Consider the following 16,876-nt stretch of genomic DNA (forward strand, 5'->3'; position numbering starts at 1 on the left):
ATTACAAAATTATGCAGTAGGCTCTCAATATATAGAATACAAAACTACAATCTAAAATACACGTAAAACTCTGGTGAAAATAATTATTTTATTTAATGTGTTTCTTAACATTTTATAATATATTTCAAATTTGTCATGGTAATCAACATCATAACCCAACTGTCTAAATGCAGGAATTTGTCAGATATGAACAATAAATTTATGAAAATTGATTACAGTAACATTAATGGAATATTTTCTTTTGGTGTTGCATAGTCCCCAATGAGAAATTGAAAGAGGCTAAATGACCCTTGGAATTTCTATATTTTATGATTAAATGTCCTGGCTTAATTTCTGATTCAGTCATATATTTTATCTGAAGCTCCATTTATTAACTTGGTCTAGGGCAAGGACACTCAAGGTTTTGTTGATGACAATTATATTACAGACTGTAGGTTCTCTTTTTTTAAAAGACAGAACAAAAGATGTCCAAATTTTTTAAAACTTAATTTTACTGAAACGAAGTATTTAGTGCCAGCCACTGAACATTACAAACTATGTCAACAATTCTGGTAACAAAAAGACTCAACCAACTTCAAAGGTGTTGAGTGAACTTGGCCAGAATATATCTCGCTTCTGGTTCCAGTGCGATGGTTCTAATGGTACCTCAGCTTAATCTTACGTTTCATCAAAGAAAACTTTCCCACAGTCAGGTAGACTCAGAAACTGCTCTAGGTTCCATACCTGTCTCCATCTTTTTAGCATATCTCATGGCTATCTCACTGAAGTTTAATTAAGTCTTCTTGAAACTACTCACCTAATAAAGGGCAGATGTTTAGGGAGGGAAGGAGGAAAGGAGGGAAAAAGAGTTCCATACATCTTGAGGTTTATACTTTAAAAGACAGAATCAGAAATGTACAGCAAGATCTGCAACCATAAAATCTATAATAGCTTCGTTTCCACCAAATAGGTCAGTTAATTTTCAAACCAGAAATTCAGTTTAACAAAGAAAAAAAGTACACTTTCCACATGTAATCTAACTCTAAACATTAATGACTATACACCTTGAAAAAACACTTTCTTCCTGCAATTTTGTTTGGGGATCTTAATGGTGTGTGCACGAATGAAAAAGGGTAGTCTTAGAAGCCACCAAAGTTGATTTTTCTGGGATGTGGATATTAATTCCAGGGATATAAGTGATCAGCTCAGTAGTTTTCAATACAATACAGCTTAACCATTCAACATCATAATTCAAATCAAGTCTCCATACTCAGATTCAACTTCTTTCCAATATCCCATTAAACTGGTATTTACTGTTGTCTCATCGAAGAAAAGTTCCTTTAGCTTTCCTATGCTTGAAACCAAATTCCTCAAAATCTTCACTGGTAGATGGCTAAAACCCAACTATTCCTGGGTTATCTAATTAGATAAAATGCTTTTTACAGTAAAAATCTCAAGTTAGCCCCTATCACTTGGAGATCAGAGTTACTTATTGGGTGGCGGACTTGGTCCAGTGGTTAGGGCGTCCGTCTACTACATGGGGGGTCCGCAGTTCAAACCCCGGGCCTCCTTGACCCGTGTGGAGCTGGCCCATGAGCAGTGCTGATGCATGCAAGCAGTGCCCTGCCACACAGGGGTGTCCCCCGCGTAGGGGAGCCCCTAGCGCAAGGAGTGCACCCTGTAAGAAGAGCCGCCCAGCGCGAAAGAAAATGCAGCCTGCCTGGGAATGGTGCTGCACACACTGAGAGCTGACACAACAAGATGACGCAACAAAAAGAAACACAGATTCCCGTGCCGCTGACAACAGAAGTGGACAAAGAATACAACACAGCAAAGAGACACAGAGAACAGACAACCGGGGTGGGGAGAGAAGGGAAGAGAAATAAATAAATAAATAAATAAATAAATCTTTAAAAAAAAAAAAAAGTTACTTATTGAATGCCCCTGGATTAGATCATTACTTCATAATTATCAATGGCTCTGAAAATTTATAGATTGTAAGACATTCAAAATATTATTCAAGTCCGTCTGACAAGTTCTGAATGTGTAAAATAAGAATTCTTTAGTTGCTCTTGGTCCAGTGTGCTGGTTTGAGTCTTTTGTGCACCCCAGTAAATTATATTCTTACGTTAACCCATTCCTGTGTGTGTAAGCCTATTGTATATGGAACTTTTGAGTAGAGTCAATTAAGGGATCTCTTGATTAGATCAAGTAAGTTAAGGGTCTTTGATTAGACTGCAGGACCCAGGATGGGTTGTAATCCTTTTACTGGAGCTGTAATAAATGGGCAAAACATGCAGACACACACAGAAAGAAAAGGCAGAGACAAAGAAGAACCCAGAAGCTGGAATCAATGGAACACTGAGGCTGAGAGGAAGCCATGTTAGCCTGAAGCTGAAAGAGAACAGAAGGAAAAGGATCACCCACAGCTGAGCTTGGGAAGAAAGTGAGCTTGGAGGAGAAGGGAAAGAATTGCCACTATTATGCTTTGCCATGTGGCCGGAGTCCAGGGTCACCAGCAGCCAACCTTCAGTAAGACAGCATCTCTGATGATGCCCTGATTTGGATATTTTCTCAGCCTCAGAACTGTAAGCTTATAACTTAATAAATACCCATTGCAAATCATATTGCACTAGCAGCCTTTAGCAAACTAAAACACCCAGTATAACTTAGGCCAGTGCATCTCAAACTTGGTAGAGGAGGGAATCTGAAGGTGTAGTCTACAATTTTCTTTGAATGATAATATTCCTTTGAATTTCCATGTTTTATCATATAATTATGCATATTTTGCATTCTTTACCAACTCCATGCTTAAGTTTTAATACACAAATAATATTTGTACTTTCTCATCAGGAAAATTGTTATTTTCTTCTTGTCAAATAAAATAAATAAGTCAAGAAAATGGACCATGTTTCCCCTATGAATCTCATTGAGTCTTAGTATATAAAAGGTCAATTGTCTCAGCTCCATAAAGTGAATGCTTAATTTAAACATTTCTATTATTTCCTTTAATTTACTCACAGGTTACTTTAAATCAGGGGTTGTCAAACTTGAGTGAATGAATTCTGAATCAGTAAGCCTGGGTAATGTCAGCATATGCATTTTTTATAAAGGCACTGCAGGTGATTCTGAAACAGGAAAAACACTGACCCAAAGCCATGCCTGAGAAGACTTCCTGCTTTACAATAGGTGTCACAGGTAGGTTCAAGCTAATAAAAACGTTCCCTTGAAATTCTCAATGCGTCCCATACCCCTAAGATTTAGACCTTTTTCATTGTCATGATCTTGCAAGGTCATGCAAGCTAGAATAACAGATCCAATTTGTGCTGGATATAATGGAAATTAAAACTGGTCTAATCAGTCTCTCAAATCAGTATTAGTAAGTACTTTGCTTCCTAATTCAGGGTAATTCTATTGTCATTCCCCTAGAAACTATCTCCTAATCTCAATTAATTCAGCTCTTTTAGGAAGACTGCACTCAACCAAGGACTAGGCTCTGCCATTCAGACTCTTAAAAAGTAAGCATTTCTCCTTATAGAACAACCTGTACCCTTCCTAACCAAAGCAATGATTTTTATTAAGTTGAACAATAAATACAACCTCACTTTAAAACAGAAGATAATGCACATGTCAACACTCAGGATAATATGCAGCCCTCTAATAAACTGGAATACAAATTACACTAAAACTCAGTTTCCTTGCCTCTTACCTGGCCCTATCCATGCTGTTACTTCAATCTGCATGCCAAAGAAAAGTTTTCCTTTTGATGCAGTCAATGCTTTTTCTTGGTCCTCTTGTTGTCGAAAGAATACCAGACCATATCTCTCTTCTGATGTTCCATGTATCTGCACTGAAGTCACCTTTCCAAACTTCTTAAATTCATGGAAAAGGCCATCTTTAAGGCTTGTATCTAAATCCCCAAACAAAAACAAGTTACATATTTTCCTAATTTAGTTACAACTCAATAAGCATGCTACTAAATCTTTTTTTTTTTTTTTAGTCTGGTTGTGTCGCCTTATTTATTTATTTATTTTGATGCATCGCTTCAGGGGCCTGCATCTCACGGCGCAGGTCTGGGATGTCTTTTTTCATTTTTTACCAGGAGGTGCCAGGGATTCTCCATATGGTAAATGGGAGCTCAACTGCTTGAGCCACAGTGGCTTCCTGCTATAAAACCTTTAGCCTGATTTTTTACCTTAGTTTCTTTAACATTAAAACATTACTTTTGGGAACGGATGTGGCTCAAGCAGTTGAACGCCCACCTCCCTCATGGAAGGACCTGAGTTTAGTTCTCGGTGCCTCCTGAAAGAAAATAGAAACAAGCAACAAACAAAAGAGATGAAAAACCAACTCAGGAAAGCTGATATGGCTCAGTGGTTGAGCTCTAGCCTCCTGCATATAAGGTCCCAGGTTCAATCCCTAGCCCTGGTACCTCGAAACAAACAAACAAACAAACCCATTACTTTTCCAAATAACTCTAAAAAGCTATTTTTATCAATTCTTAAAATAGACTTGAGTATTAGATGGTATCATTGGTTGTTAAGCAAGAATGGTACTGTGGTTAAGCAGAAAATGCCCTAATGTCAATATGATATGACATAACATCAGGGATCTACCTTTTTTTTTTTTTTTTTTTTTTTTTTTAAGGAGGTTCTGGGGATTGAACCCAGGACCTCGTACATGGGAAACAGGAGCTCAACCACTGAGCTACATTCACTTTTAAATACAAAAAAAAAAAAGGACATTAGAAGATAGATGAAGCAAGTATGGCAAAATGTTGATAATTTTTTACTTTGGGGTGTGATATATAAGATGAGTTCATTTTGCTATTCTTTCTTTTTGGAGTATGTTTTAAAATTTTTTCATAATAAAAATTTTATATCTATATATAAACTTTTAAAGACTTGAGAAGGGAAGTCTAACTTCCCCAAAATCATCTCAATGATAAAATTATATGGAAAACCTACAGAATTGAGTGGGAAAGAGTGTAAACTACAATGTAAATTATAATCTATGTTTAGTGGCAATGCTCCAAAATGTGTTCATCAATTGCAATGAATGTACCACACTAATGAAAGAAGTTGCTAATGTGGGGGAAAGTGGAAGGTGTGGGGAGTGGGGCATATGGGAATCCTATGTATTTTTTATGTAACATTTTATATAATCTAAGTATCTTTTAAAAATATATTAAAAATATGAAAAAAATAATATGGAAAGTGACATGTAACATGATAAACAATGTTAATGCCTTTTACAGAGGAAACACCCAGAGGTCTTATAACTTCATTATAAAAATAAAAATTGTAAGGAAATGCAAGCCAATTTTACCTCCTTGTCCATCTCTAATTTACCAAGCAATCTAAATCGAAAACTCATCAATACTTCTGTCTCAGTATATCTATTCACAAGTCAGTCTAGTATCTAAGTTTTATAGGCTGTTTTAATAAATAATTTAAGTAATACTGAAATGTACTTCACTAAGAAATACTAAAATTAGTTTTCACTGGTTTGATCATCTATGTTTTTAAAGTGTTTTCATACTCAATGTTTAATGTAGGAACAATAGAATATTATGGTCAACCGTCAATTAAAAACATCAGAAGTAAAGGAGAGACTACCACAGTATAGCTTTTAACTAACTTTTCCATTATCCAATGCTTTTCTCATTTAAAATGTAAATATTCTGAAATGGGTTTCCTATCATAATTTCATGTACAAAGTTATCTCATAACACAGAACTCCATGCCAACTTAATAAATTATTTCTAACCAAAATAGTATTACTTTTTCCAGAATTTAAGCAGACCAAATTTTCCCAATACTAAAATGTTTAATCCAGAAAGCATATTTAAGGCAACTAAAATATCCCAAAAAAACCAACAGAACTCCATGCTTTCTTATTATACCAACCAACTAGCAATCTTTATATATTATATGTATGTACAAGAGTAACAACCTAGAAATTAAACTACATAAAAATACAATAATCACTTGCTTATACTATACTTATACTATATAGTACTAAAATGTTAATGAAAGACAAATGGAAAACTTGCTTTCAAAGCCAACTATAAAATTCAAGTTGTTCAGTCTATCTCATTCCCTATAATGGCAAAGAGGAAAGTACACTTGTCCAAAATTTTACCTGTAGAGCGTACTGGAAGATTTTGAACCTTGATCCCAAAACTTTTACGTGGCTCATCTTTTTCCAGAGATGAAAGCAACTGGGAAGTGGGTGCTGGGACTGCTGCAGACTGAACTGAACGGGCCGGGGAGTCATCACTTGAAGTACTGCTGGAATCACTGCTGCAGAAGGGCAAAAACAAACTTTCAACAAAAGATAAAAAGAAAATGGGTATCATACAAATCTTTTTAAAACTAACAGCTGGCAATAAGTAACAGGTCTGAATTTTAGGTCTGGAGTTTTTGGAACCTTCTTCACATCTATTTCATACTCTACCTTTAGAAGCAGCAGAAGACAGCAAATACTGGCCTGAGACTGTGGAAGCAAAAGTAGCACTACTACCACCTAAAGGCAAGTGTATTCTTTGCATGATTTGAACAATTTTTCTCAAATGAAATAAGACCAGTGAAGACAATTCACTTAGCATAATAATAAAAGAATAGAGGATATGGATATTGGATTCAGAGATCTTGTGAATTCAAATCTTGGTATAGCTATAGCATGTGTGCTTGGACAAGTCATTTAACCTCTTGCTAAGACTCAGTTTCATATCTGTAAAACTAGGAAATTATACCTGCCTCACAAGATTAAAAATTAAATAAAATAACCCACAGGTTTACAGTTTAGTCAATAAATGAAGAAGCACTACCTCTACTACTGTTATTACTACATGGGTTAATTAATTTTTAGGAGAATAGAAACAATAATTTATCAGAAAATGTTAATTTAAAAATTTCTGAACCACAAAGAACACTATATAAGATACTTGAGTTTTGTTAGTTTAGGTTCTCTTCTCTGTGGATAATGTGGGAACTGAGAGACAATAAAAATGATTTTATTACGCTCTGCCGTTTAATAAAATCCTCAGAGGGGAGACAGTCAACTGAAATACAAGGAGAAAGTGTTCCCTACATGGTCAGATTGACAGAGGGATATTTTAAATGCATTATGCCTAATAACTATGTTAGAAACATAAAATTCTATTTTCAATACTGAATGTGCACAACTGTTGTGGTTTTAATGTTATAAAACAGCATTCTCAAATATTTTACAAAAAGCTATTCGCTTTCTGAAATTTTGCTTCATGCCTCCTTCCTGTTGTGAAAGCCTTATCTTTTAAGCAAATAATTCTGGGGGTTAATCCACCTTAAGCACACACTAAAGGAAAAGACCCATGGTAGTTTTTGCTATTTACCCTAAATCTGCAGATCTCATATCCAGGACAATCAATCACTAATCCAGCCAGACAAGTCAGGGTAGGCCTAACACCTGAGACCAATTTGCTGTTGCTTTTTTAAAAAAAAATAAAGAAACAATAAATACTATACAAGAGGAGATACAGCTCAGTGGTTAAGCACCTGCTTCCCAGGTTCAATCCCCAGGACCTCCTAAATAGATACATACATACATAGTATATGAAAACAGGGTGCTATAACTAAGTACTTACACAGCATTTTTATTTAACTCTTATATGCTAAGGCAAATGAAAACTTCATGAGGCTATTAGGGCTTCCTGCAGTTTGAAACAAAAGGAAATATGCCTACGTCAATAAGAGCCAAATGGAGGTAGCTGAGCTACAAGATACAAAACTAGGGATAAAAGCCTCAGAGTAGAAGTTTTTTTTTTTAAAAAAAAAAAAAAAAAGACATGGCAAAGAACAGAGTTGGAGGTTTCCAATGTTGGAGTTTTGATTTTGGAGTTTGATGCTGAAGACTTAAGCTGGAGCCCTGAGAAGTCAGCACACAGAGGAAAGAGAAGCCAGCACCAGGAAGGAAAAAAGCTTGAACCCATAGAAAAGCAAGCCCCAGGAATGTAGGAACCCAGGAAGCCTGAACCCTCGCAGACATCGGCAGCCATCTTGCTCTAAATAGATTTTGGTGAGGGAAGTAACTTAAGCTCCTACCCCAAATAAATACCCTTTATAAAAACCAACGAATTTCTGGTATTTTGCATCAGCACCCCTTTGGCTGACTAATACAAGCATAAATACACCAATAGGATAAACACATGAAAACTCCTGAGAAGTAATGGGCAAAGAAGTTAATAAACTTAGGCAAAAGCAGAATTTCTGGCAACTGAAATAATTTGAGGCAAAAAAAGTGTTTTCTACAATTTTGTATTATAAAAATGAAGAAGGTGATCAGTCATGGTAACGATGCTTTTAAAATAGAAGTATAAAATATTCATAGAAATTAATTTGCTATGTCATCATTCTCTTATTAGTTCAGTCCTTTCCTTCCACACCAATTTTGAAACAAGATATAGAACTTAACTGGCTTCTAGAATTACCTTTTGATCAATTTGCAGTAGTAGTGAGAAAGGGAAAAAAGTCTTTAAATAAATCATAAAATGATAAAATTATACAAGTTTTATGTTCACATTTGATATGTCAACTTAAACTGTAATGTACATCTCTAGTATAGTACATTAACTATATTATGGATTTCAAGATCCTGAAACAAAATGAAGACATAAATTAAGATCCCCCCCCCAAATATCGTTCAGCCCTACTAAACTGAAATAAAAGCCCAGATACCCAGAATATTTGAGCCAATTCTAATTTAAAAATTTATTTTAATACTTTTGTTACAACTGAAGAATCTGGTGGTGGACTTGGCCCAGTGGTTAGGGCGTCCATCTACCACATGGGAGGTCCGCGGTTCAAACCCTGGGCCTCCTTGACTCGTGTTCAGCTGGCCCATGAGCAGTGCTGATGCACGCAAGGAGTGTCCTGCCACGCAGGGGTGTCCCCCACATAGGGGAGCACCATGCACAAGGAGTGCGCCCTGTAAGGAGAGCCGCCCAGCGCGAAAGAAAGTGCAGCCTGCCCAGGAATGGTGCTGCCCACATGGAGAGCTGACACAGCAAGATGACGCAACAAAAAGAAACAGATTCCTGTGCTGCTGACAACAGAAGCGGACAAGGAAGACGCAGCAAATAGACACAGAGAACAGACAACCGGGGTGGGGAGGGAGGGGAGAGAAATAAATAAAAATAAATAAATCTTTATTAAAAAACTGAAGAATCATATCTGTTCATTAAAGCACATGATATACAGTATTTAGTTGTTTCTTAAAGGCCAAAAATGGTTAAAATCAAAAGCTATTAATCCGATCTAGGTTGCCTTAAAGAAACAGTAATAAAGGTGTATTGACTAATAGTTTTAAGAGTGGACTTCAGGGAAGTGGATGTGGCTCAAGTCACTGAGCTTCTGCCTACCACATGGGAGGTCCAGGTTCAGTTCCCAGTGCCTCACAAAGAAGACAAACAAAGTAGCGAGCTGACACAATGGGATGGTGCGACAAGGTGATGCAACAAGATGATGCAAGAGGAAACACATGGAGGAAGACATAACGAGAGACACAACAAAGCAGGGAGAGGAGGTGGCTCCAATGACTAGGTACCTCTCTCCCATATAGGAGGTCCCAGGTTCAGTTCCCAGTGCCTCCTAAAAAAAAAAGACCAGCACACAATAAACAGACATAGCAAATGCAAACAATAAAGGGGTAGGGAGAAATAAATACATTTTTTAAAAAAAGAGTGGACTTCAAAATCTCCATAATAGAGAAATACAGGAATAAGCAACCAATTAAATAACAATTCTTAACAAGCAAACAGAATAAGGGATGCCAGCATTCTCTTAAACCAAATCATGGTGTGAGAATAATGAACCATCCTGTTTCTACAGTCATTTTATATACACAACCACAGTGAGCATTTGACTCAACAATGAAAATGTCAAGACAGTGAGTAAACTATTTTTAAGATGACTCAAGGGCTATATTTGTTCACAAGAAGGTGATATCCAGTGACTGACTTCTACATTCTTTATCAGTATTTTATTTGTACATGTTTGATTACAGTAAATATGCATCTATGCTGGTTTGTAAGAACTGGAAGATTAAAAAACACTGAACCAAATAAAGTTGGGAAACAAAACTCTGGCATAAAGGCAGATTAGAAAAGTTAACTATAAAACTCTGCAATTAAAAGTTAGAGGGCCCATGTGTTAAAAAGCAGGCTTAACTGCAAGTGAAAATTTTTTAACAATGTCCTTTTCCATTCTATTAGGTAGCTAATAATTTTTCCCCCTTTATATAATCGATACATAGGCTTGGGTTAAGAGGAAAGCTGTGCAAAACACCGACTTTCCATCAGGTTTTAGGCAATTCAAAATGTCTCCACTTAAAAACAGGAAAAAAAAAAAAAACCTCCATAAAACAAATGTACAAAGAGGAAGGAGATGTGGCTCAAGCAGCTGGGTGCCTGCCTACCATCCTGGGATCGCTTTCTGGTGTCTCCTAAAGAAGACAAGCAAGACAGCAAGCTGACGTGATAGGCTGATGCAGCAAGTTGATGCAATAAGGAAACACAATGAGAGACTCAACAAGCAGGGAGTGGAGGTGGCTCAAGTGATTGGATCCCTCTCCCTCAATGGGAGGTTCTGAGTTTGGTTCCTGGTGCCTTGTAAAAAAAAAATTTAGCAGACATAGAGAGCACACAATGAACAGACAGAAAGTGCAGACAGCAAGCACAAACAATGGGGAAGGGGGAGAAATAAAATAAATCTTTAAAAAAAAAAGTCCTCACTTTTCCTTAAACAATGGGAAAAAGTCTAATTTCTGTGGTCTTTGAACTGAATGCACCACCACAGCAGGCAATATTTCCTATTTTTCACAAGCCTAAATTTTCAAGAAAATTGTACCTTTTGGTGCAGCAGTTAGTGCTAAGTATGGTATGAAGACTTCTGAGCGTCTATTAGGTCCTCTCTAACTCAACTACATTATCTGTGTGATGCTGAATTTTCTCTATATATTTGAGACAAAACAACATATAATTTCAGTTTCAGTGCAGATGTAAATATGAAAGTCTAGGTGTCATTTATTAAACCAGACATTAAAGAGCTTTGCAGGGAAGCGGATGTGGCTCAACTGATAAAATGCCATATAGGAGGTCCAGGGTTCAGTACGTAGGGCCTCTTCGCCCGTGTGGTGAGTTGGTCCACACACAGTGCTGCCACGCACAAGGAGTGCCGTGTCACACAGGGGTGTCCCCCGTGTAGGGATGCCTCACGCACAAGGAGTGCGCCCCACAAGGAGAGCCACCCCATGTGAAAAAAGCCCAGCTCACCCACGAGTGGTGCCGCACACACGGAGAGCTGACGCAGCAAGATGACGCAACAAAGAGAGACACAGATTCCTGGTGCTACCTGACAAGAATGCAAGTGGACACAGAAGAACACACAGCAAATGGACAGAAAAAGCCAACACCGTGGGTGGGGGGGCAGAGGGAGAGGGGAGAGAAATAAATAAAACCTTAAAAAAAAATTTAAAAAAAAGAGCTTTGCAAAAAAGGTAGAACAATGCCACTTCTATTTTTTTTATTTTAGAAAATATTTATGTTAAATGAATTACTCATTTAAAAACTTCGATTTCTAATGTGGCAAATATGAGTATATATTATCCAAAATAAACAAAACAGGAAGAAAATACTCAACTGTGTGGCCTAGAAAGGAAGTTATTTTGCTTCTCTAAACTTCAATTTTCCTACCATAATGGACCTTATGACTTTGAAGGTCCCTTCTAGCTCTACAGCCTATCTTTCATCCCTGATAGCTCCTAAATGTCTATAGGATAAAGCCACATTCCTTAATGAGGTAGCCATGGCTCTCTACAACTTGGTCCCAAACTAATTTTCTAGCCACTCCTGTTCATTCCCTTCTAGGAACTCCCAAACTTAACCCCCTGATGATCTATCTACATCGGAGTATTGTACCAGTTTCTACTCATGGACACCTTCTTTTTTTTTTTTTCTCTTTCCCCTCGCCCCTGTTGTCTGTTCTCAGTGTCCATTCACTGTGTATTCTTCTGTGTCCGCTTGTATTTTTGTCAGTGGTACCGGGAATCTGTGTCTCTTTTTTTGTTGCGTCATCTTGCTGCGTCAGTTCTCTATGTGTGGGGCGCCACTCCTGAGTGGGCTGTGCTTTTTTCACAGGGCAGCTCTCCTTGCAGGACACACCACTCCCTGCACGAGGAGCTCCCCTAAGCAGCAGACACCCCTGCATGGCATGGCACTCCTTGCGCACATCAGCACTGCGCGTGGGCCAGCTCACCACATGGGTCAGGAGGCCCTGGGTTTGAACCCTGGACCTCCTATATGGTAGGCAGATGCTCTATCAAGATTGAGCCAAATCTGCTTCCCTAGACTTCTTTTCTTATATGAGTACTTTGTTAAATTACTTCCTCTCTAATCCTTAATTTTCTGGTGTGTAAATGGTGGCAATATCTGCTACTTGGGAGGGACTGCTGTAAGGAGAGTTAAGGAGTCCATAATATACAGTGCTTATCACTCTGCCTAGCATGCATATATGCTTCTGTCCATACCCATGCTTGTTGAAGAAACCATCCTTTCCCTCCTTGCCTGCCTTCAAAAGGGTTAGCTCTAATGCTAACCTCCTGCTCAGTAGTTGTTCCTGACATCCCCACCCCATCCTATAGAATTAACTGACTCCTTAGCTATGTGCTCTTAGGACTCTCACTGAAAAATTCTCATATCCTATCACTTTCTTATAATTACTCATTCACCAGCCTGCTTTAAAATCCAATACTAGATTCCTCTTTGTAAACAGAACCTAGTATGGTACCAAATATATAATGGCTATGTCTCAAAGAAATTACTGATTTGAATTGCACAAATGATTGAGATTAATGCCTAGGAAAATGAAGCTCAGTAAAATGAAGGCACTAAATAAACTTAGCATCTAAGAGTATAATGGAAATTTCTGATAAAATATTGCTTAATTGCAAAATACCAAGTTTTTTTTTCTTGTTTGATATTTCATTACAATAACAGCTGTTCTAAGGTTCTAAGAATTAACTACCATATTAATAACCTGACTGAAAAACCACTGATTATCTATAAAAACAAAAGCACTTTATGGATCCTGATATCTAGAACTCTGTGGAAGATGATTTTAAGAAATAAATATTTTCTGGGATGAAAGCAGGAGCACAAAACACACACCAAGAAATGTTTTATGTGGAACAGGTGCAGCTCAGTGGTTGAGTGCCTGCTTCATGTGTGGAAGGTTCTGGGTTCGATCCCCAGTGCCTCCTTAAAAAATAAAATAAATTAAAATAAAATAAAATAAAATAAAAATTTAAATGTTTACCAAAGTCCAGAGTCGTTGGATCTGCTATTTGATTACATTCACCAATCCTATAGTGAATACCTACCTGTATCAGTGAGTCTCAACTGAAGACAATTTTGCCCTACCAAGGGACATGTGGCAAAGTCTGGAGACATTCTAGGGTTGCCCCAAGAGAGCGGCAGGGATGCTAGTGGCATCTAGTGGGTAGAGGCCAGGGATGCTACTAAACATCCTACAGTGCACAGGACAGCCTTACAATAAAGAATTATCTGGCCCAAATGTAAATAGTGCAAAGGTGGAGAAACTCTGGCCAGCATTATTTCTGGGACTGCTTTCCCTTATTTTGAAAATTCCATATGGTAATTTTAAACTATAATTCAAATATGGGATCCTTAAAGTGACCTAGTCTTCCTCACTACTAATGTACTATTTCAAAAAAGTCTTTGAATAATTTCCAGAATTAGAGGAAAGAAAAACACAAAAAAAGAGGAAAGAAAAAAAGTCAACTTCTGGAAATTAAGATTACTAAAGGGGAATCTGAGCTGGGCCGGGATCCGAAAAAACTTGGTGTCACTGGAATTTGGAAAACAGATGATAAAAAGGAAACTGCAAATAGTTTTTTTTTTTCTTAAGGAAGTATCGGGGATTGAACCCAGTACCTCATACATGGGAAGCAGGGACACTTAACCACCGAGCTACATCCATGCCCCACAAATAGCTTTTCACAATTTGTCCTTCACCCTGTTAATACCAAGGTCAAGGCACTTTTAGATAAAACTATTATATAATTTTTAAACAATTAATGAGTGAAGCATACAATATTGATACCCCTTGTACAGTATGGTTTCACACTATTCTGTCTACATTAAAATAGCTTTCTTCACCCTCAACCATTTAAGGCAGTCGTTTACTATAATAAATAGATTTTTCATACCAAAGTTCCACTTTGAGGGAAGTGGACTTGGCCCAGTGGTTAGGGCGTCCGTCTACCACATGAGAGATCCATGGTTCAAACCCAGGGCCTCCTTGTCCCATGTGGAGCTGGCCCATGCACAGTGCTGATACGCGCAAGGAGTGCTGTGCCACACAGGGGTGTCCCCCACAGGGGAGCCCCATGTGCAAGGAGCGCACTCCGTAAGGAGAGCTGCCCAGCGCCAAAGAAAGTTCAGCCTGCCCAGGAATAGCGCCGTACACACGGAGAGCTGACACAACAAGATGACGCAACAAAAAGAAACACAGATTCCCATGCCACTGACAACAACAGAAGCGGACAAAGAAGACGCAGGAAATAGACACAGAGAACAGACAACTGGGGTGGGGGTGGGGGAAGGGAGAAGGGGAGATAGGTAGGTAGGTAGTAGGTAGGTAGGTAGACGAACGAACGAATGAATAAAAAGTTCCATACTGAGAAGAAATTAGCAAAATTTCTGTTTTACATAGAGATAAATGAAATATTTTGCTTTGTAAATTTTAGGACATTTAAATTTTGCTTTAAAAATTAATGACAATTTAAGAAGATACAAAGTGAGTGGTACTTCTCTGTTTCTTAGAAAAATACTGAGAAATTCCAAACTGGTCAATATTACAGGCTACCTACCTGCCACTTTTTGTCAATAAAGCTCTGCTGAATCAAGGGCTCTAAAACCTGTCTACAAGCATTTCAAATGGGAAAAAATCTGATAAGAAAATGAGATTAACTCAATTAGCAGAATGAAACTGGCATAAAAGCAAAGCCTTCTCTTATTAGAAAATCTAGAGACAGAAACAAAGAGAATCATAACCTATCACCAACAGTCATTTTCCTTCTTAACACAATCAGGTTCTATTGTTGATGTAAAAAATTAGTAATTTATTTCCTAAGGATTTCTGAGTATAGTAGAAATTCTAGGTCTCAGGAATTAACGTTTCTTAAATTCTTCTAAGCTAGATTCCATCTAGATTTCAAATCTGAGTATTTATAAATATCAAGCATGTCTAAACAGGTACTGACTACTCCACCTACCAGGTAAGATCGATTTACATGGGTTAAGTGTTCGTGGTTATTTTTAAAAAGTGATAGTAAAATCAAACACACTAATTAAAAATAATTGGTTTTATTTCTCTCCCCACTCTCAAGTCTAGTATTTTGCACACAGGAGAGAAAAAAAAACACCAAAATCTTTCATTAAAAGACTAATTTTTAAAGTGCCTCACTTTAACAGAAAATGCTATTAAAAACTAAGCTTAAAAATGGTATGTGGTTACCCTGCTCCCAAAAGGTAACTCTTTAGGATGCAATTACAGCTGCACTAAATATTTTTAAATATATTGCTGTCTTTGTATAAAGAGTTAAAAAGGAATATGTTAATCAATAGGACGACCTGCTAGATAATCAAAGCTTACAAAAATATTGAGGCTTTAGCCTTATATGTTTGGCATTAAAAAAATATGATTTTATTTTTTGAAGTTGAAATAAAGTTTTTAAAAAAACACAATATGTGGTTTCAAATCCTACTGTACTAACAATAGCAAAAATGAAAAGATATGATGATGGTAGCACATTATAGATGTAATTAACAGCACTAAATTATATATTTGAATGTGGTTAAAAGGGGAAATTTTAGGCTGTATATATGTTACTAGAATTAAAACTTTAAAAATAAAAAGAGGGGAGGCAGATGTGGCTCAGGCGGTTGAGCACCTGCTTCCCACATGGGAGGTCTGAGGTTTGGTCCCCAGTGCCTTCTAAAAAAAAAAACAAAAAACAAAAACAAGAAAAACCAAAAAAAAAAAACTCAGGGGGAGTCAATGTGGCTGGGTGGTTGAGTGCTGCTCCGCATACAAGGTCCAGGGTGTAATCCCCGGCCCCAGTACCTTGGGGCTGAGGGAACGGACGTGACAAATCCCCAGTGCCAGTACCTCCTTAAAAATAAAACAAACAAATAAATAGAAGATATGCTCTTATTAATCTGTCACTAAGAATTATGCGACCTTTATTTTCTGGTGGACTTTATTGGGCTCTAAAATTCCCTAGTTCGTTTTAAAAATTATAAAATGATGAATTAGCAGAGATCCAGTCACAAAGTGTTTACCATTTTATGTTCAGATTTTTTTGGTCAGACATATGTGATTAGATTCTGCTACAGACATATATTAAGTACAAAATTCACAGTGAGTGGATTAAAAAAAAAAAACCAACTTCTCTCGGAAGCCAAAACCACCTTGGAATTTAAACTAAAAAGTACTCTTGACTTCATTTCATAATCTGTAACAAATGTTCCTCAACAAGGTGTTGGTGGAGGAGTGATGTCGTACATGACTGTTTTGTAAGCTCACTTCTCTAATACATATATTATGTACTCTAGGGTCAAAAAGCCTGGAATGCAAAGTCATTACATTCTTGGCAATCCCTAAAGACTTCGAAAATCCAGTGCTAAAGTAAATCAAAACAAAAAGCATCAAACATGTTGAAAGTAATCAAATATCCCTGAAAGTAATAATCAGATAGAACTATCTACCAAAGGAAGAAGAAACCCTTTTGCATAGCAGCAAAGTCTTTAGAACATCCAAGGTATGCCTTATTC

General features: G+C 37.2%; 1 protein-coding gene across 2 annotated transcripts in view; it reads right to left on the reverse strand.

Moving 5' to 3' along the window:
• Window positions 1–16,876, reverse strand: part of SPEN (spen family transcriptional repressor) — a 115,468-nt gene that overhangs the window by 23,828 nt on the left and 74,764 nt on the right. For both annotated transcript variants that reach the window (XM_004472159.5, XM_071217766.1), the window contains 2 exons: window positions 6,124–6,284; window positions 3,689–3,889 (listed from right to left, as the gene is read on the reverse strand). In XM_004472159.5, the coding sequence (XP_004472216.1) occupies window positions 3,689–3,889; window positions 6,124–6,284 (362 nt within the window). The remainder of the gene's footprint in view (window positions 1–3,688; window positions 3,890–6,123; window positions 6,285–16,876) is intronic.

Source organism: Dasypus novemcinctus, chromosome 9 (assembly GCF_030445035.2).
Source record: "Dasypus novemcinctus isolate mDasNov1 chromosome 9, mDasNov1.1.hap2, whole genome shotgun sequence".
Taxonomy (NCBI): Eukaryota; Metazoa; Chordata; class Mammalia; order Cingulata; family Dasypodidae; genus Dasypus; species Dasypus novemcinctus.